The sequence below is a fragment of the Syngnathus floridae genome, chromosome 4 (genome assembly GCF_059516105.1).
Source record: "Syngnathus floridae isolate MCC-2025c chromosome 4, RoL_Sflo_1.0, whole genome shotgun sequence".
NCBI classification, from domain to species: Eukaryota; Metazoa; Chordata; class Actinopteri; order Syngnathiformes; family Syngnathidae; genus Syngnathus; species Syngnathus floridae.
In genome coordinates this window covers 12,505,846-12,524,804 of record NC_142416.1, presented here as the reverse complement: position 1 = coordinate 12,524,804, position 18,959 = coordinate 12,505,846, and the positions used below count along the sequence as shown (strand labels likewise).

Genomic DNA, 18,959 nt, shown 5'->3' with positions numbered 1-18,959 from the left:
GATGAATAAGTTAATGCCCACTCCGGTGGATGACCTTACAGCAGGCGTAAAATAAAGGCTTCTAGCGACATCTAGAGGATTCTACGATGTATTACATTTACTTCGACAACGAAACTGCATATTCGACACCAGTCCCACTTTGTGTTGCAAACAAAAACTCCAGAGAGGCACAGTAACTCTGTACTTTATCTATTTGGTCATAGAAGAGGAGATTGCGAAGAAAATAATCCTCAGGTTACTCCAATCTACTGCACTGCAGAGTTGCACAGGTGCAAGAGGCTTAGGTCCGTGACCTCTAATGTTTCTATGAAGCCGACCGGCAGACTCAGGTCAGCTGAACCACTATGTTTGCTTCACGACCTGGTACCTTCTGTGAATGTGGATACACTATAGCTTTTTGACACTCTGCGACATCCCATCGACGGCCATAACCTTAACAAAACACTACAATGTTGTTAAACAATACTTGACTATATTTATAATTTCAGAATTATATACTTGACTGTGATTGAGAAAGCAAAGCGTGGAGAGTCTATGTTATGGGAATGTAAATGAACAGTCAAAGAATGAAACAAACCATCACTGAAATATTCACGCTCCTTTTATTTCTCACCTAATTCCTTTTTTTGTATTATAGCTACAGAGGTCAGAGCAAACTGACTCTTCACTGACGAAAATGATTTGTGCTGTGAAACAAGCCTTAATCTTAATATTTGAATTCCTGTGCTTCTAACCTTGATGTCGTCTGGCTACACAAATGTTAAGAATTAACATTAACATGACACATAGCAAACATCAATTTAAACTTCCAAAAACCTTCTCAAAGCGTTGTTTGTCCACCACCTGTCCAAAATGTGTGGAGAAAAACAAAGTCTGGGGAGTGCTATAACGCTTCAGTTTCAGTACAGTTTCGTGTGAAGAGTCCCCGGTGTCCGCAATAGTCATAACATCAGACACGGGCATGTAGATGTCATGGCGCCTACCCCAGAATGTCAGGTGGGACACTTTGAGCGTGTTATGGGCCGAATCTAGGTACATCATTCCCACAACCCTCCTGAAGAAGTGGCTAGCTGTGTACAACATGACACCAGCAAACAGAGCCGTTCCTGTCGTGTAGTTGACAAGAAAAAGGGAGGCATCTCCCATTAGGTACAGAACGTACACAGGTGGAAGGATAATCACAGTGATCCCGGTTTGGAGTAATTTTAGCCTGGACACGGCTCTGAAGAGCTTTATGTGAGGGAATTTATAGATCATGTCATATTTCTGTGTGGACAAATCTGAGCACCTGACAGAGGCTGTGATTTGGGGAGTAAGGGGTCCACGACAGCCTTGATGGATGTTTATGTGCTTGGATGCACAAGGCCAAACTCCAGAAGACAAGGGAACTCTAAGCTGCTGGCATGGTCCTCTTATGCAGGACAGGAGGTGAGACCTTCCCCTGCCTGCTAAGGCTGAACAGATCTGGTCAGGAAAACAGAACAAAACGTTAAATACGTCTCTCCATAAAAAAGAAATTCAATTTGCAATACTAACCACTGCAATATAAAATAATTGAGGTCATAACATTATCATGGAAGATGATTAGTCTTATAATGAAACAAATGCAAATTAATTAAATCATTTCTTGTAATGGAAAGCATTAGGAGCTGCGGCTGCAGTTCAGGTGACATTAAATGCCATCCTTCTGACTTGTGCTACGATTAAATCTGAATTAGATTTTAGCATATAAGCAAGTTCCTCACCAAGGAAGGCATCGGGACTCAAAGTGGCACAATAAATAAATGTCCAGGAACATGAAATGAAGGTAGCTGTCATTACTCCATTATTTTGTGGTCAGGGAAAAGACCTGAAAAGACACCCGGAAGTATTTATATCCGTTCTTTCGTTGGACGTCAATATAGCTCTGAAGGCAGTGCAGGCTGATTACCGCCATCTAGTGTGTGACGTTAAAACTGACACTCTATAAATTTGGTGTGAGGCCTGCCTGTAAATTTTGCACCTAAGATCAATGATGATGATGATGATGATGATGATGATGATGATGATGATGATGATGATGATGATGATGAAAACAGCAAAAAAATACATTGCAGTGAATAATTTTGAATTAAACTTATTTCTATGTGTTTTCTATTTTTTTAAATAATTTGTTCTCTACGATCATTAACTAACATGACTAAGCCACATAATTAACATAATTAACACAATTAAGCGACATTAACAGAGGCGTCTGCGACCAAAACAAACGCTGATATATGACGTCACAAGCGAATAACGGAAGTGACGCTAGCCAGTAACTGCGGTCGCAGGTTTATACAGTAAAGGAAAAAAATATTCATTCGTGCAGACACGGATCTTTGAGATCAATATCACACGTCTTTGAACCGAATCTCGTCTTTCAATCCACCGGACCGTAGGGCACGACATGCTGCAGCTGGGCGATGACATCTCGCTCTACTCTGTCGTATTCGTGGTGGTCCTGCTGGCCACTCGCAGCCCGGTGTGGTCCGGCATCCTTACTGGCTGCCTCTACCTCTTCCTGGCCATGTTCCGCTTCCCACAGCTGCCAACCGGCCGATCCCGACAAGTGCTTCATCCGGCCGGATTCGAGAATGTGTCCGTGGTGGCTCACCGGGGAGGCGGACACGATGCCCCGGAAAACACGATAGCGGCCATCCGACTGGTAAGAGAGTACAGGGGAGTTCGATTTCGAGCGGACAAGGTGTCTCCTTGACACATACTTTTCGTAATTGGTCAGATTATTTTAAATTGATTATTGATTAATCCTGTCACGCACCAGGCGAGCAAGAATGGGGCCTCTGGAGTGGAACTCGACCTGGAGTTCTCTGCAGACGGGGTCCCAATTCTGATGCATGACGAGACCATCGATCGGACCACAAATGGATCAGGCACCCTTAGACAATTAAGATTTGATGACTTGGCTAAACTTGACGCATCTGCTAAACATCGACTCAGGTAAATTCAACTGTTCTTTGTCAACTCTTTTTTTTTTCTACACGTGTCTTACTATAAAGCCAAATGAAGTGTGTACATCTGTATGTACTTAATGAGCTCCAAGAAAAGTACACTTTGCTGTATTTCAGCAATGGAACGATCCAACAGCAGCCACATCAGTGTCTTCTATTTCCAGGGACAAGTTTGCTGGTGAGAAGATCCCAACGCTGGAGCAGGCAGTGGAGGAATGCATCAAATTGAAGCTCACCATATACTTTGATGTGAAAGGCCATCCAGACGAGGTGCAGTCTGAAATAACAGCAGAGCACTTTTGCAAGTTATAGCATGTTCATTCTCATTCATCATGACTCTGCCTTTTTTTTCCAAATCAGTGAGGTCTGTAAAGTAGCTGTGGTTGCTTTTGCACATGGCAATATTCTTGATTTCAGGAGTGTTGGACATGCAGATTTTAAAAAAATTACAAACTTGCACACACACGCGCTGGAAATATGGAAGTGAGATACTATAACTTTGTGGTGTGTTTCCCTGGTAGGCAGCTGCAGCGCTCTCAGCTCTTTACAACAAGCATCCAGTCCTGTACAACAGCAGCATTGTCTGTTCTTTTGAACCCAAGGTCATCTACAAGGTCAGAGGCCATTTAGAATTTTACCTTGTGCTATCTCAAGTGTTGGGAACTTTATTTTCAGTCTTATTTTAAATCAAAGGAGAACCACATTGACTGATGTACTTTCAGTCGTTTATTGACAGGGCAAACACCCAAATCCAAAATGACAACACTCGCTATGAGCTTCTTGCATAATAAACGAGGCAAACACCCAAATCCAAAATGATAACACTCATAACTCATTTAGCCACACCCCTTCAAGGCACACATACCATACATCGCATAGATTCTATACAGTGTGTATAGTAATTACTCACACCATCTTTTTTCTTTGAAACTTCTTTGACTGTATTTGGAGTCATCCAATGATGATAAAGATGATGTCGTTGGTTACATTCTGTAAAATGTCCTCCTCCACTTTCATTCCTTGCACAGATGAGGCAGACTGACCCTCAGGTGATCACCGCATTGACCCACAGGCCCTGGAGCTTGAGCCGCTTTGGCGATGGCTCCCCACGTTACCTGTCACCATGGAAACACCACTGGCTGACATTAATGGATATTGTGCTGGACTGGGCCCACCATCACTTGCTGTGGAAGCTTTGTGGCATTTCCGCCTTCCTGGTGCAAAAGAACTTTGTCTCGCAGTGAGTTTGTCTTTAGAGACACAATCATCAGTCATACTTATACTTCCAAGATATGAGTTTTAATTTGTTTTTTCTTTCTAGGGACTATGTGCAGTACTGGAGCCAGAGAGGGGTGGAGGTGGTCGCCTGGACCATAAACAACGGCGTGGAGAAGCAACACTACCAGGAGCTTCTGAAAGTCAGTTACATCACAGATAGCCTTGTGGAGGACTGTGACCCGCACTACTGACACTCCCTACATGCACTCACAGAAAAACTCCAAACTCCTTGGTGCCATTTTCTAGTACGTACACGTCTATATGTATAATTTGACTAGACTACTCACAGAAAGTTACAAATACAATATTGGAATGAACCTAAAATACACGCAATATAACCTGTATGGGTGAACTTCTGTAAACTTTTGACTGCACATGTTAGGCTGTTATCCTGGTCTCAATGTCAAAATGTAAAGAGCATGGTGAAAAGAACACTTTCACTGCCAATTTCATTTGAACCAAGAAATGTATTGGTCGATTTATGGATCATTATGTAATGAATTTGCCATTCAGCTCCTTTTTAGTGCGAGTAGTGAAAAAAAAAAAAAAACACTGAACAGTTGGACATGCCCTTTCAGAAGTTTACACAAAGTCAAAATAAGGGAAGTTTATGGTGTATTTTAGGTTCATCTTGAAATTTCACTCAAGCGCCGATTAGCCGTAACTTTTTGTAGGTATCGTATGACCATTTGAAGGTCATCCCAACCAAACTGGGTGACATTGTGTGCCATGAGGTTCCAGTCAGAGGCCCATGAAGGTCATTCAAGTCACACTCCCTCCTGATGGCCACTATTTCTCCCACTTGGCCAACGGCAGCAATAAAGGCGGCTAAATATCTGCAATGAAACAGCTTGTCAGATCGCATGAAAAACACTGAGGTTTTATTCAGATGGTTGGAATTTATAGATTCTTGATATACACAGTGTGAATACATTTTCCATTGTTTACATGTGAGTTTAATATGCACGTCACCTTAGGACGTTGCTTCTAATCAAATCAATCATGCAGCTACACAGTCAACCATTTTGATGTTATACTGGGACTCCCGCTCTTGGCCAGTGGACTCAGGTGAGCAACCCATATAGTTAGAGATAAGCAGACAGAGTGGTGATATCTGTCTGGATAAGCCTGTCTGAGCAGCTTCTTGATCATGGTGCTCTTGAGGATCAACCCCCAGATGACCCTTGAGGTAATCTTCAAGAGGAAAATTAATGTGCTTTATATGAAAATTACGATGTATGACAAATGATTGCATGTATATAAATAAATGGTATAATATCCCTTTGTGTAATGTTATTAATTTAGTGAAAGATGAGATGAAAACAGTTTAGATATAATTTTGTACACTATATCCAAATGACTGGAGTTTATTAGTTTCCAGTCTTCAGCATTTTAAAAGGAAAGTCGAGCCATAAATGTTTCTTAACAATTATATGTTCTATGCAGCCACTTTAGTCTTAACACGGTATTCTGTTTTCACTATGAATCGGCTGAGGACGACCTAGAAAGATGAATCAAAGCAGAAAAATCCTCTTGGTTTTATTTATCTCACAGGTAGCATTTTGCCACTTGCTATTAACTGAAAAGGGCATCATGGCCGCCAAAGGCCCAGCTCACCTGTTCGGTAATGTGATGTTAGTAAGCTGCGCTGTGATTGGCCCTTACCTGAGCAACTGTGACGTCAACAGCAAGTGGCAAAATGGCCGCACTCTGAGATTAATAGAAATGGGTTGATTTTGCTCATTAATTTATGCACCGCAAATACAATTTATGAATCAGAAACCCGTGTTTCGGCGTGTTGGTGCACTTAGTGTTCTAATAATGTGAAGATTATTTTGTGCTTCCCTTAAATTCAATGTAATCAAGAGTCTGTGAAATGCTTTAATACGTGAAAGGTAAATTCCCACTCTCCCCGCCACCCCAAAACAAAACGGGTGTGAAATACGTCACGGAGGGCTTACCCATATAAACTCTCTTGGACGGAAATGAGGTAACTGAACTTCAAAATAATGTGCTTTGGGGGTATGCACAAAGCTACGAACGTACAGGCTATGACAATACATACTCAAAAGAAATATAGTATAGCTTTACAGTGCTAATTACACAATCCAACAATCAATAATCAACCACTTATCAAATTAATAAAAATATGATTATCAACATTATTTTTTATTTAATTTTCTCCAAATGCTCAGAATTGCAGCTTTTCAAAAATAAATATTTAATTTATGCGATTCTCCATGAAAGTAATTGTGATTATCTTTGAGTTTAAATGAAATAATAAATTTGATTTTATTTTGGAAAACAATGATCGATCTTTTTGTCTATTTTCTGGCATAATATTGACCAAACCAGTAACTGAATCATAGTTAAGTTTGTGCACTGATAGTTTGAAAGAATGTAGTTTTTTTAAAAATATGGGGGTGGATTTTTTTTTCAGATCCAATTGACAAAAATATCGACAGATTTGTGTCTTAGTAAAATCTTTCAATGAAAGATCTTCAAGTCTTCAAGATTTCCATACAGCACTAAATCTACTATGCATACTGCAATTATTTGAGGTTTAGATGGACAGCAATGTGATCCTCTTGTTTTACTACTTGTGTGCCATAACAGGTAAACAGAGTCACAATTCATAAATATATCACTCCTGCATCCAAGCAGTAATAATAATTTAAACTTGAAAATGTAGTAATTGATATAGAAGTTGTCAAAATATTTTGGAAATTAACAACCGGAAGTGAGTGACAGCACGCTGACTTACTTGACGCCGAAGGGAAACACGACCGCCGTGCTGTGGTAGATATCAACCAAGTCGTGTCCTTGTGTCCACTGTCCACCAGTCACGCAGCAGCGGTACCGCAGGAGGTTCCGTGTCCTCCGCTCTGTGAGTTTCTGTCCTCGGACACCAAGAAGCGTGCTGTGCCCCCTATAGCACTGCTGTTCTTGGGACAGCGTGAGAGTCGCCTGCACGTGGAGCGGCTTTCTCCTTGGATGACCTCCATGCCGCGGGCAAAGCACCTTGCCGCGGGTTCGAAGGAGCAGCAGAGTCCGTGTTGACCGTCCCTCGGCACTTGGGGCCGACTTGCGGAGCTGCTAACCCGAGTTGCGTCTCCACTGCGCCCACAATCAAGAGAAGCGGGGGAGAGGTTAAAGTTTGAGTGGACAATCTTTCCGATTGGACACTCGACACGGGTGTCGTCCCATGATGTACACCATCACCAGAGGGCCCAGCAAACTCGTTACACAACGGAGGACGACAGGTGAGTGTTACAAAAGTGTGACGCAATGTCGCGTCACATTACGTTGGCCAACTCTTCTCTCGCCCAATTTACCGAAGGCCCCACGCAACAGATTGAGAATAAATTCGCCGATCTGAAGCTCAAGCCGACGACGTGGCTCACGTCAAAGTAAGTTTTTCTTCGTGTTGCAAGCGTGTAACTGCGTTACTCATTTGTGTGTGTGAAGCTGCGTTACTCATTTCTTTTATCATGCCGAAGCACTCCGGTTGCATGCGATGCCTTCACGGTCTGACACCCGAGACCTCAGTACCTGGCCAACAGTGGTGACGTCATGAGGGTTAGGTACTATTACATGAATGAGTTGCTGTGGCCCCTTACCTCCTCCTTTTCCTGCCAAGTGTCAACCTGGATTAAGGCATTCACAATGATATCAAAATAAAAACAAACAAAAGTATAGATCAAGTCACATCTGGTCAAAGTACTCACACACATTGGATTGCTATGCCAAGTGATAAGTGAACTATCAGTTATTATACTTAACTTCTGGCAACTCCACAGCAATATGGGAGGATTCATTTTTCACCCTGAAAAACGGGATTTTACAACACGGGTACACAAAAGCTCCTGAAAAAAATGCACAAACAAGTGTTGCATAGAGACAGTGATTCGGTCTCAAATACAGAACTCAAAGTAAACAAACTAAATATCACACTTAAGCATAATGCACATGGCTGGGCCAAACATTGAAGGGAAGCACTGACCACATTTGTAAAAATATATATATATATATATTGTTTAACAATAGTATAAATAGTTACAGTTGAACTCCTGTTTTGCAGTAATAGTGACTCATGTCCGCTGTTTTTGACTCAACTGTTCTCAACTCCTCAGCGCTCCACCTCCAAAAATCGTGTTCAACCGCCTCAATGGAAAGCGTCACCACGTTGCGTCTGTGCAGAAGGTCAACAGTCCAACAGAGGGATTCACTCCTGCACACGAGGAGAACGTCAAATTTGTATCTGAAGGTGAGTGAGTGTAAATTGTTGGTCAAAACAACAATATAAAATATTCCTTCCTTCAATCCACACACGTGTTTTTTTTTTAATTGTAATATTGTTTGGTTATATATGAAATAGAATATACTGTATATGATAATATTTAACTGATGAAATGAAAAACAGTCTCAGCACAACAGTAAACTATAACCACAACAAAAAAAAAGCAATCATTCAAAGTTGAGCAATATTCTTCAGTCTGACATGTGATCAAATCGGCTGTTGCCTTCATCAAATATGGAAAGCCACTTGGCTGACATCCCGCTTGCTGTTGTTAGTGTTTGGCTGAAGGTTGAACACTCCCATGCAGCCAAAACCTTGAAGCTTATCTTCATGTGAAGGCTTTCACTGGCAGCTGACACATATCCACTGTAGTCACCTGGGGAAACGCATACTAAGAGACCGCATCGTCCTAACTTTCCTGTCGAACCAGAAAGTGCATTTTCAGAATGGTGCGCTCTGCTTTTCTTCGCCAGCATGGCGGGAGGTGGAGCAAAAGCTGGGAGAAGGCGACAACGGGGAGTCGGTGGACATTCCCGGGCCTGTTCAGTACACAGAGAAGAGTCCCAATGTTGTCATGAAGAGTAAGCACCCATGTCTTTATTTGATCAAATGGTAGCAGGTCATTTTTTTCTCCACGCTTCTACACTGTGCTGAGGGTGTAAGAAAGAGTTAAGTTTTTGTTTTTTTTGTTTTTTTACAGGCAGTGTTTATGTAAGTTCCCAAACTTGCCTTGTTACTGAAAACTTGGTGTGAGAAAACTTAAGCCTATGACTTTGTAATGTGAGTTTTTTTTTGTCTTTTAACAAGACCCCTCTCTATGCAGCCCAGGTGGAAATTTTAAAAAAAACAAATTGCAAAATACATCATTCCACCTTACCTTTGTTTCTACGCAGATTTTGTTCCCATTGACTTGGAGGAGTGGTGGGCTCAGCGCTTCCTTGCAAATATTGCAGACCTGTCATGATTGTTCGGAGGATTTGAAACACAACGGGACACAATGCACCGATGCCCCATCAGCGAAGGGGTCGATGGGAAAGTCCCGTCTGGCTTCAGGATGCTCCGTGTGAAACCTTGGCTGCCCTTTGGCGCTTGATCTGAAAGCTGAAGCTTCACGCTGCTTTAAGAACTGAGTGCACCTAACAGTCGAGATTTAATGTGTAGCTGCGAAAAAGGCCACACTCTCTACTTGAATGACACGTTTGATAGAAGCTTTTCTTGTTCAAAAAGAGGTTCCATCGTTTCTCAAGGGTGCTCTGCTGTATGGAGCGACTGGCTCATCTTTGGAAATCTACTGAAGAGCACAAGTAAAATGTTTTTCAAAATGTTCATAACAATTTATGTGTGCAAGTTCTTTTAAGATGCCAAAAATGAACCAACTTTTTAAAGTTTTCCAGTCAAACCCCAGGAATTTTTTTATGCTGAAGGGGCCTAACCGGGCTACACATTTCTGCTGGGGCTATGGCACCTAATAGCTTCAAAGTTATGGAAAAATCAAAAACAATTTTCATATTCAGTTCCTAACAAAAGATTCAGCTTATATGACTTTATACACTGAATAATTCATACTGGACATAGAAATAAACACATTTTACACATTAATTTACACAATAATTGTGAATGTTTTTTTTAGAAACATACGAGAATACTTAAAATAAAAAAACTTATGTTTCAAGTCTTCAAAAGTGTAAAGCACAATTTTATTTTTACTCATAGCTTTTTCACTTGCCTGATGTCAGTGCTTTGGAGGATTTGCTGGAGTCACTCATTTCCCTGCTGCTTTTGCCCTCTTGCCCGGTTTCCTGACACGCCTACGAGTGGGTGCGGCCTGCCCCGGTTTGGCCGTGGTGAAGGTGATGCACTGGGAGTCCAAAAAGTTAACCAGCTTGGCGGCACCGAGACGGATGCCTGCCGCTTTCAGGCGCTCCTGGAGTTGAGACAGGACCAGAGGCTGGTATTGCAGGATCTGAGTGTACAGGCTGGAGTCTGACAGGATGAACGAGCGCACGGCCTGCAGCCGATCTTGGAGGCGGGTGGCCGCTTGGGAAGCTGATATCCCGCCATCACTGTCTGAGTCGGCGCCGGATGAAAGACACAGCTCCGGGTTGTGCCTGCAAAATAGATTTACAGATTTACAATAATACTAACAAATCTGTGCCTTTAACACTTGAACTTTCAAATTTAATGAAACAACACTGCAGTACATAAACAAGAGGATTGCACTCCGCACACACTTTAATATAATGTAAAAACTGAAAAAATAGTTTGCTATTTTGTCATTGAAAAGCCAGATCTTGTTCCAGATCTTTTTAGATAGTGTCTGTGACATAGTGAGTGCACGGATTACCTCTCAGAGTCTTCACTTGAAGTAGATGAAGAGACATTGGAGTCTTGAGAGTTGGACAGCGGCTCTGTGTCCTCCTCCTCTCGGTTGTGTTTCCCCGCAGAGATGGAAGTGGCCACTCTGGGCTCCTTAAAATGGACTTTGTGTTCCAAGGAGACGGGCCTGTCGCCAGCAGCCAAAGACTTAGAGAGAGCGGGCTTTGTCCGGGCTGCAGGCCCTGCACAGGGTGCCTCATCTTCACAGTCAGAGTTGACCAGCTGGTGGGTGTACTGGTGGATCTCTTTCAACTTGACGATCATCTGGCGCTTTGGTAATGCCCGAACACCAAACCTGCACATAGATGACAGTGAGCGGCATCTGTGAAGTCAAACTATCCATCAGTAGAACACAGGGAAACTGTAATTTGTTTATCTTTATATTCAGCTGTTTGTTAAAAGCCTCGATTGAAAAAAAGCCTTCTCACTGGGTAAGGGAATGATAAAATACAAATGTATGATATCACTACCATAGTGATATGATATAAGACGTACAAAAGGTGTAGTGCTGTGCAATATGAACAAAATTTAAATCCCACTATAGGTAATTTTATATCCTAATGTCCTGCCCAAGGACAACTGTCACTTATCCGAGAAAGCAAAGGAATCAAAATACACATAACCAGCCCTACCACCACAAAAAAAAATTCCAATTGTTGAACAAATTAAAGTACAGTATTTCGAACTCCAACCCTTAGTTAACATATGCACAAATGCTTTCTTTGGTATCCTCCAGCATTTTTTTTTTTCTTCTAATCAAACAAGGTCTACAGCGACACTGAACGCTCTTCAGTTAATAGCCATGAGTGAAAAGGAACAGGCTGTCTTTACTTACCTGTTTTCATGCAAATTGACTAACCTGTTCAGTTTGCTCTTTAGTTCTGGCGTATCCATATCAGAGTAGTGAGGCATTGGCGTGATGGGCACTAGAGGCAGAGTGGGACGTTTTTTATTGCGAGGAGGAGCTGTAAAGACACAAACAGTTGCATCAATGTTAGCTTTCCATCTTTAGATGGATTTGTCTCAAATGAACCAGATTTAGTCATTGTGATTTAAATGAATTTAATACACTATGGATATGGAAGGTCATAACTTGATTGGATTTAATTATCACAAAAAAATGTCCCTGTAATAGAATTCTCTTGTTAGAGTACTTACATGGTGTTTTTAGTTGGGCAGAAGGCTTCAGCCTTTGAGAAAGAGGCAAAATCTCCTCTTCCTCCTCTAAACTGTCCCACATGTTTGCGACCAGATTGCTGTCACTCATTTCTGGTGCAATATCAGTCATGGCATCAGCTGTTGAAGTCTGGAAGGTCTGAGCCTTTTTACTAGTAGATGGCTGTGAAGTCAGGTTTTGGGGTTCTTGGTATTGATTCACACCATTTTGACAGGATGGCGGTGACGGAGCGGTGCCGGACAAGGCTGCCGCGTCCACTGGCCAACTGCGTCCTTCGCTGTCCTCTAGTCTCAGACTAAAGCATCTTGAGTTCCCAGCGACGTCATCACAGCCGTTGAGGCCCCATGAGTCGTTGAACGCAATCGGTGGCTCGTCCATGAACAGTGAAGCCTGTTCAAAACTTTTGTTTCTTTCGTCTTCTTCCATGACATCATCATCCAACTGTGTGATCTTTTCATCTTCTCTTGTTGTTGTTCCACTCTTTGGCTTAAAGCCCGTGCTGTTCTGGCTACTTTTGTGAGTGGTAGAAGATTGTGGCTGTGAAGAGTCAGAAAAGGGGGAGAGATGGAAGCTATCAAATTGTATCTTCTCTGGGCTTTCGTGTTCTTGACTAAATGACTTTTGCTCATCAATCCCTGTGTAGAGCGGCGAGGTGTCGAGCCGAATTCGGCGCTGGAGGACATCTAAGTGCAGAGGAGTGCTGCTAGAAGGCTCAAAGCGGGGCTGGAGAGGCGTTTCTTGCTTCGACGAATCATGGAGGTGATTGGAAACAACTGAGAAAAGTGAAAATTTGGGCTCGGCAAGTGCTGGCGAGTCCACTTCTGCTTTTTCCGGATTCATCCAAGCGCCACTTTCCTCCAGTGGGCAAACGCTGGTCGAAATACAAGTGGGACTGTTGGAGGTCTTCGATGTGTTACAAAATTCTTTTGGGAACAGCTCTGCCCTACGCATGCTGCTTTTGGTGTGAGTAGAACTCTCCAAACTTGTTCTTCTGGGACTGGTGCTGACTGGTGTGGGGGGGACGATCCAAAAGAGCTCTGGCGAACAATCTAAAGGATCACATTGGTTAGGAGATTCACTTAGATCAACTAGACTATGCTCCATATTTCTGGAGTGCTTTTGCTCCGCAGAAGGTTCTGTTGGCTTTAAGTGAGTGAAGTTCTGCTTGCTATGCGAATGTGACAAGATAGGACTCTGGCCACTGGGATTAGAAACTGATCCCTCCATGTCCTCACTGGAGTCTGACAAAACTATCAGGTCTGGCTCCTTTTTCTGGGGGGAGTTTGAAAGTAGTGGGACACGGCTTTGAGGCTTTCGAGGCATGCCTTGTTCCGGGAGTTCCTGTTCAACTATTTCCTTAACTCCAACAGTACAGCAGTTATCATTCCGGTGTGGAGGAAAGATGGACGGATCGGTGGGATTGTCACTGCGTAAACTTGTTGAGGACTGAAGCGTGGTTCTACCAGATGATTTGAACGTGGGAGCATAAGGCGTATGTGCTTGTGGTGGAGTTGAGGAAGGAGGACTGAAGGAGTCTTGATCTTCTTTGGAGGGCGCCTCAGAATCTGAGAAGAGGCGATTATAACTACTATCAAGACTGTGGTCCGGAAGAGGGTCGAATTCATGCTGAGGGCTTTTGTCAGTACATTTCCCTGGAATATCTCCTGGTTCACTTAATTTGCTTGATATCTCTTCCTCACCTCCTTCATCACTTTCTCCCACGCTCACCTCCTCCTCATCCCTCATTCTCTGTGTGGCGGCAAACTCATAAATCTCATCCAGCTCTTCCTCGTTCACCTGCTCCTCGTGGAGCTCTTTGTCGCCTGATGCGACGTCAGTAGCTTTGTGGACATTGCTCTCGTCTTGGTCTGCATCGTCTTCCTGGCACCACATGGAGTTGAAAAGCGCTGTTAAATTCTCGTCTGTGCCGTTGCCGAGGTGCTCCCCGGGGCTTGCGGCGGCTCCGGCATCATCCTGAGCTGAAGCTTCATCAGTGTGACACTTGCATAGCTGCTGCAGCTCCTGTAGATCAAACCTTACAAAATAGGAGCAGATAAGTCATACACCTACTCTTTAATAAATCAATTCAATTTGTTTGGTAAGGTATGGAAATGTGTGACTTCTGCTTACTGACCTGGATGCCAACTCCAGTACATGAGGATGTAATGAGGCTGAGAGGGAAAATTGAGCAGTGTAGAGGTACTGCAGCAGAACTAACACCGCCTGTCCTGGGACATCGTTGATCAACACCCTTTGAGCGGCCGGCATTCCCTCCTCATGCACCCCGATTCCACTTTCATGCATCTGGAAGAAAAACACCACAATATTTAGGCCCCTAAAGGCTTTCAGCCTCTCGATGGTAACTGAGCATGATTTATTTTCTTTTGTTACCAGCCGACTTCTGAAAATGTCTACGTTAAGACAAAAGTATTTCTGCCCCCGGAATTATAAACTCTTTCGTAGTCTTTGTCTCGCCTTGTGGCCGAGTGTGCGCTGCAACGGGCTTCTTGCTTCTACTAGCTTAAAAGCAAGCGGAGTTCAGAGTGTGGAAAAAAGTATTTAAGCGCTTTTAAAGAAAATAAATATACCTCCAGCCTCTATAATGACATGATGTTCTGCCCACAGCCGTAATGGTAAATAACAAATGACTGGCTTCCCATTGGCCAACAGTACATGGGACGGGATGAAAGCTGGCTCATTTGAATACGACAAAAATCAATCTGATTTTGGCAAGACAGAAAATAAAGTGTGTAAAGTGTACTATAATTCCTGCTTCTTGGGGTATTTTGATGCCAGCTGGACAAATGGAATCTGTTTGATGAAAAAAGTGCCTACAGTAGTTCTTTTAGTACTGTGTTGCAGTTACCATTTCTGCCAGGAGGGGGCATCGTGCATATATCATGAAGGAATGAGCAAAGAAGACTTGGCCACTGTCCACCTGGAGTTGCCAGTCACTGAGCAGTGGGTTATTCACCATGCTGCTCAGGTTTGATGCCAAGGTGGATAGCGCCACCTGCAGAGGAAACAAGAGAGAAGTTGTCTCTCATCAGGAAGAACCCACACATTCATTGTGTTACTGTACTTCCAAACTTTGGCCTGTGGAGAGTTAACTTACTGATAAATGACTGCTGCAATCTTTTGTTGCTTCTGGTTGACATAAAGACCTTTCTGCTTGGCACTGGAGGTCACCTCCAGGGGCACCTTTCACACAGGGGTCAGTAGTTTCTTCTAGAAAGAAGCCACTCACTTGGAGGTCGGTGTACAAACTAGTGTTTTTGTCTGTGGAAACATCATTGGAAAACAATTATACTCCACAGTGACAGCAATTCACAATCATGGTGGTACACACTGGAATGGTTGCTAGTCAACCTCAGAGAACATATAGACAATTTTGAACCACACAAATCAAAATGCTCAGTGTAGAGTACAGAGCTATATATTTCTTTTACCTTTGCTAGGGCCAGGAGCAGTGTAGGTGCTGCGGGCGATTTCATCGTTGGACAGGTCCACTAATTCTTGCAGGGCCTGACTGTTTGCTGGGAGATGCCCCGTAGACGGACTGGAGGGAGCTGAGGAGCAGTCACTTGTCTGGGAGGATGATAAGATGGAAGCCTTGTCGTTGGATTGGGTGGAAGCGCTGGGAATCTACAGGCAGATGTAAAAAAGTGGTGAGCATTGGAGAACTCATTTGGAGTTACTATATGCATATATTTGGAGATAGATGATGGCGGTCTTACTTGATTAAAACAATCAATAAAACACACATGATGTCTAATGAAAACCGTGCACTGAAATGGGCATGAGACAAGAGGTGGGGCGCGTCACCAGCCAGTCAAATTTGTTTTTTAACATCTAAAGGAATTCATAAGAACTATTACAAATATCACATTATGCCTTACTGAAAATCACCATGTGAACAAGGACAGCAGCTTTCACTAATTCAAACATCTCCAATACATTTATCATCTTACTCGTGCTGGTTCCCACGGTGCGAGAAAGTCTTTGAGCTCCGGGACGAAGAAGTCTAATACGCTGGTTGATTGTCCATTCAGCAGTGCACTCTTTTGCCAGAGGGGGGCAGCGTCGCTCAAGGTGGACAAGGTGCTGGGACAGCGAGTCGGGGTAGGTGGAGATGGAGCTCGACTGCATAGGAGGAGGGCAGAAACACGTTCCTGCAGCCTTGTCAGGGCCGTATCAGCATCCTGGATGAGGAGGATCGGAGGAGGACGAGGGGCCGTGCCCTTTTTCCTCTTACCATGACCCTTACCTATAAAATGAGCAATTGGAATGTTATTAGACACACTAAACATTCATAGCATCAAGGTTCAAAATACTGTCTTCCTTCCTTAGAGCATTGAATCATTTTAACTCTATAGTCAGTACCATCTCTGTAAAATTACTAAATTAACTTAATTTTGCAAGACAAGCAAAAGGAGGTGATGCTGTACCGGCATCTGGCCTCCACTTCAACACAGGATTCATGGAGGAATCAGTGGCGATGATTTCTGTTCCTGCCAGACTTAGCTGCTTCCTCTCCTGTTCCAACAGGGAGGATGACAGAGCCAGGGCCATTATGGTGTCTTCATCCAGGGGCTCAGTCTTTTTCCTGGGCTTCTTTTTTGCTGCCGGGTTTGCCTTCATTACGCCTTTCCTCTTGCCTCCTCCAGTCTGTATGCTGAAAATTATAAAAATATTGAGGCCAAATCGATTTGGGTTGAGAATGCATTTATAAAAATGCAAAAAGAACTTGAAGAGGAATGGACTCTGTTCAACCACAGATACAAATGTGTGTATGCTTGACTGATGTGAAGTGTACAGGTGGCAGACATACAGTGTGTTGCTCGTGGCACGTTGCGTTTCTTCGGCCTGCCTCTGAAGCGCCTGCAGCAGGTCGGCAGGACTGACACCCATGTCCGCCGAGCAACGCTTTAAGTGGGTGGAGCGACTTTTGTGCGACTTGAATTTCTTGCCACAGATTGGACAGTCGGGGACATCCGCAGGAGGAGGACGAGGAGGAGCAACCATTTGATGCTCACTGTCATCTAAACACCTACCAGCAGATATATACACATTTGAATATTCTTAAGAAAAAAGATATCAACCCCAAATCAAAATGTGACACTGTTTAAAAGGGAAATAAACTGACTTCAACAGTTATTAAATGTTATTAGGGCAGAATACAGACTGCACTACTATATTCATTAGGATATAACCAAAGCAGGGGCAACTGGTAACTTCTTAGTAAAAAGACCGACCTGTTGATGTGCTGTGCGCGCCCTTCGGGTGTCATGTGTGAAACGTTTCGGTGACAGATGTGGCAAAAGAAGAGACCATCAGCTGCCAAGTCCAGTGTGTGGACCTCTGCCGCCTCGTGGTCAAGTTGCTTCTGCATCCGCATGGCCAGAACCTCATCGCTGTCCTGAAGCCTTAGTTGGTGCTCTGAAGTGGAAGACTGCGGTATTTCTAGGGACAGATCGGTGTGCATTTCACTATACATTAATTGCATTGACAGTGGTACAAAACTCTGATTCCAATAAAGTTTGGAAATTGTGTCAGAATATTTGAATGGTAAAATGAGGGAAAGGCGGGGGGGAACCATCATGTCACCTCACCTGACTGTGGAGGAGATGGATCCCTGCTATGCTCCACATTGTGCACCATCCTCGGCTGGTTGGCTCTCTTAAACTGTTGCATCCCGTTGAGTAATTTATCTTTTGCCCCCATGCCCGGTTCAGTTGTTTGTGCTAAAGATAACAAAACATCTCCTGAATCATGAACAACCTTGCCCGTGTTTCCCATGAGCTGTTGTGCTTCGATATGAGCAGGCTGTGAGTCCGTTCTGACAAGCTGAGCTCCAGAGCTTCCCTCGTTTCTTTGGTTCCCATCGCTGGTCTGACAAGATGTCTTCTGGTCGATTCGCCTACGTTTAGGCTCGGATCCTTTCTTGCGGGACCGTTTCAACAGCTTCGAGCAGAGGTCAACAAAGTCCTGGTCCGACTCGTTCATGACTGCGACCCTTTTTTTGACTGGTCACCGTGAACATATGCCAGCATGGAATCCGCGCTGGCAAATATCCATAACGGATCGCCAACGTTTTCGCCCCTTGCAGTTTGATTCAAGGATCCGCGGGTGCTATTATAGAAAAAAACCAATAATAAATAATACATCCATGTATACGTTCCAATATTCTATACATCTAAAATATAGCATCAAGCTAGTCGTGAATAAATACATTGAGTTCTCACCGGACTTTCAGCATCAATGTAGTGTCTCATACTAATTCCAAACCATCCCTCTATTGACAATGTTTGTAATGTACATTTATTACTTTTTTTACAGACGGTTTTGTTTTCATTTTATAGCGCGCACATCAAACTGTTTTTACTTCTGGTCATGTGACAGGAAAACATACTATTTACTTCCGGGTCGCGCTGGCTATTCGAAAGTGTCACTTTACATTTACGTTTACCAGATTTGCACCGGGACAGTCAGAATGAATATTTATGTTTTTATATAGCAGGAGTTTGAGCCTAAAAAAAAAATAAAAAAATAAAAAAGCTGACATCTGGTTTGACACTGCATAATTGTCCATGCAGCACTTCATACACCGTGGTAGACTTGGCTAAAATTTTACTAATGAAATTATGAAAAGAACTGATTTTTCAAAGCACCAGTTATTTTTTGCACTTATTAAAAAAAAAGAAAAAACTATCTCACATCGCATGGCTTCCAGGTGATGGAACAATTACACTTCCCACAGCGAAACTTGTCCGTCGACTGCAACCCCAATTGTACTCAACATTTTCTATTTTCTCATATTTAAATCAAGTGGTTGTCG

At 43.2% G+C, this 18,959-nt stretch overlaps 4 protein-coding genes across 5 annotated transcripts; 2 read left to right on the top strand and 2 right to left on the bottom strand.

Annotated features, from left to right (window-relative positions):
* Positions 1–583: 583 nt before the first annotated feature.
* Positions 584–1,898, bottom strand: tmem186 (transmembrane protein 186). The gene is made up of 2 exons (XM_088373341.1): positions 1,746–1,898; positions 584–1,464 (listed from the first exon to the last, which is right to left on the bottom strand). Exons 1-2 carry the CDS (start codon positions 1,755–1,757, stop codon positions 796–798), a joined length of 681 nt encoding a protein of 226 aa, XP_088229467.1. The 5' UTR covers positions 1,758–1,898; the 3' UTR covers positions 584–795.
* A 372-nt stretch (positions 1,899–2,270) lies between these two features.
* Positions 2,271–5,548, top strand: gde1 (glycerophosphodiester phosphodiesterase 1). 2 transcript variants are annotated; one of them, XR_015857959.1, is made up of 7 exons: positions 2,271–2,686; positions 2,804–2,979; positions 3,155–3,260; positions 3,512–3,604; positions 4,019–4,230; positions 4,312–4,513; positions 4,943–5,548. XR_015857959.1 is itself a non-coding variant. In XM_088373340.1 (6 exons), exons 1-6 carry the CDS (start codon positions 2,429–2,431, stop codon positions 4,457–4,459), a joined length of 993 nt encoding a protein of 330 aa, XP_088229466.1. In that variant the 5' UTR covers positions 2,272–2,428; the 3' UTR covers positions 4,460–5,548. The 2 variants fall into 2 exon arrangements, 1 of the variants encoding a protein (XP_088229466.1); XM_088373340.1 differs by having other exon boundaries at positions 2,272–2,686; positions 4,312–5,548.
* Positions 5,549–7,023: 1,475 nt separating this feature from the next.
* mcrip2 (MAPK regulated corepressor interacting protein 2) lies at positions 7,024–9,902 on the top strand. The gene is made up of 5 exons (XM_088373342.1): positions 7,024–7,531; positions 7,609–7,678; positions 8,402–8,535; positions 9,042–9,149; positions 9,462–9,902. The coding sequence occupies exons 1-5, from the start codon at positions 7,474–7,476 to the stop codon at positions 9,530–9,532; spliced, it is 441 nt and encodes a 146-aa protein (XP_088229468.1). The 5' UTR covers positions 7,024–7,473; the 3' UTR covers positions 9,533–9,902.
* On the bottom strand, positions 8,587–18,516 carry slx4 (SLX4 structure-specific endonuclease subunit homolog (S. cerevisiae)). Its single transcript, XM_088373339.1, has 14 exons — positions 18,367–18,516; positions 17,734–18,253; positions 17,377–17,584; positions 16,953–17,171; positions 16,570–16,796; positions 16,093–16,388; positions 15,571–15,766; positions 15,237–15,400; positions 14,988–15,134; positions 14,256–14,425; positions 12,103–14,156; positions 11,804–11,909; positions 10,913–11,239; positions 8,587–10,676 (listed from the first exon to the last, which is right to left on the bottom strand). The coding sequence occupies exons 2-14, from the start codon at positions 18,125–18,127 to the stop codon at positions 10,331–10,333; spliced, it is 4,854 nt and encodes a 1,617-aa protein (XP_088229465.1). The 5' UTR covers positions 18,128–18,253; positions 18,367–18,516; the 3' UTR covers positions 8,587–10,330.
* Between the last annotated feature and the right edge of the window lie 443 nt (positions 18,517–18,959).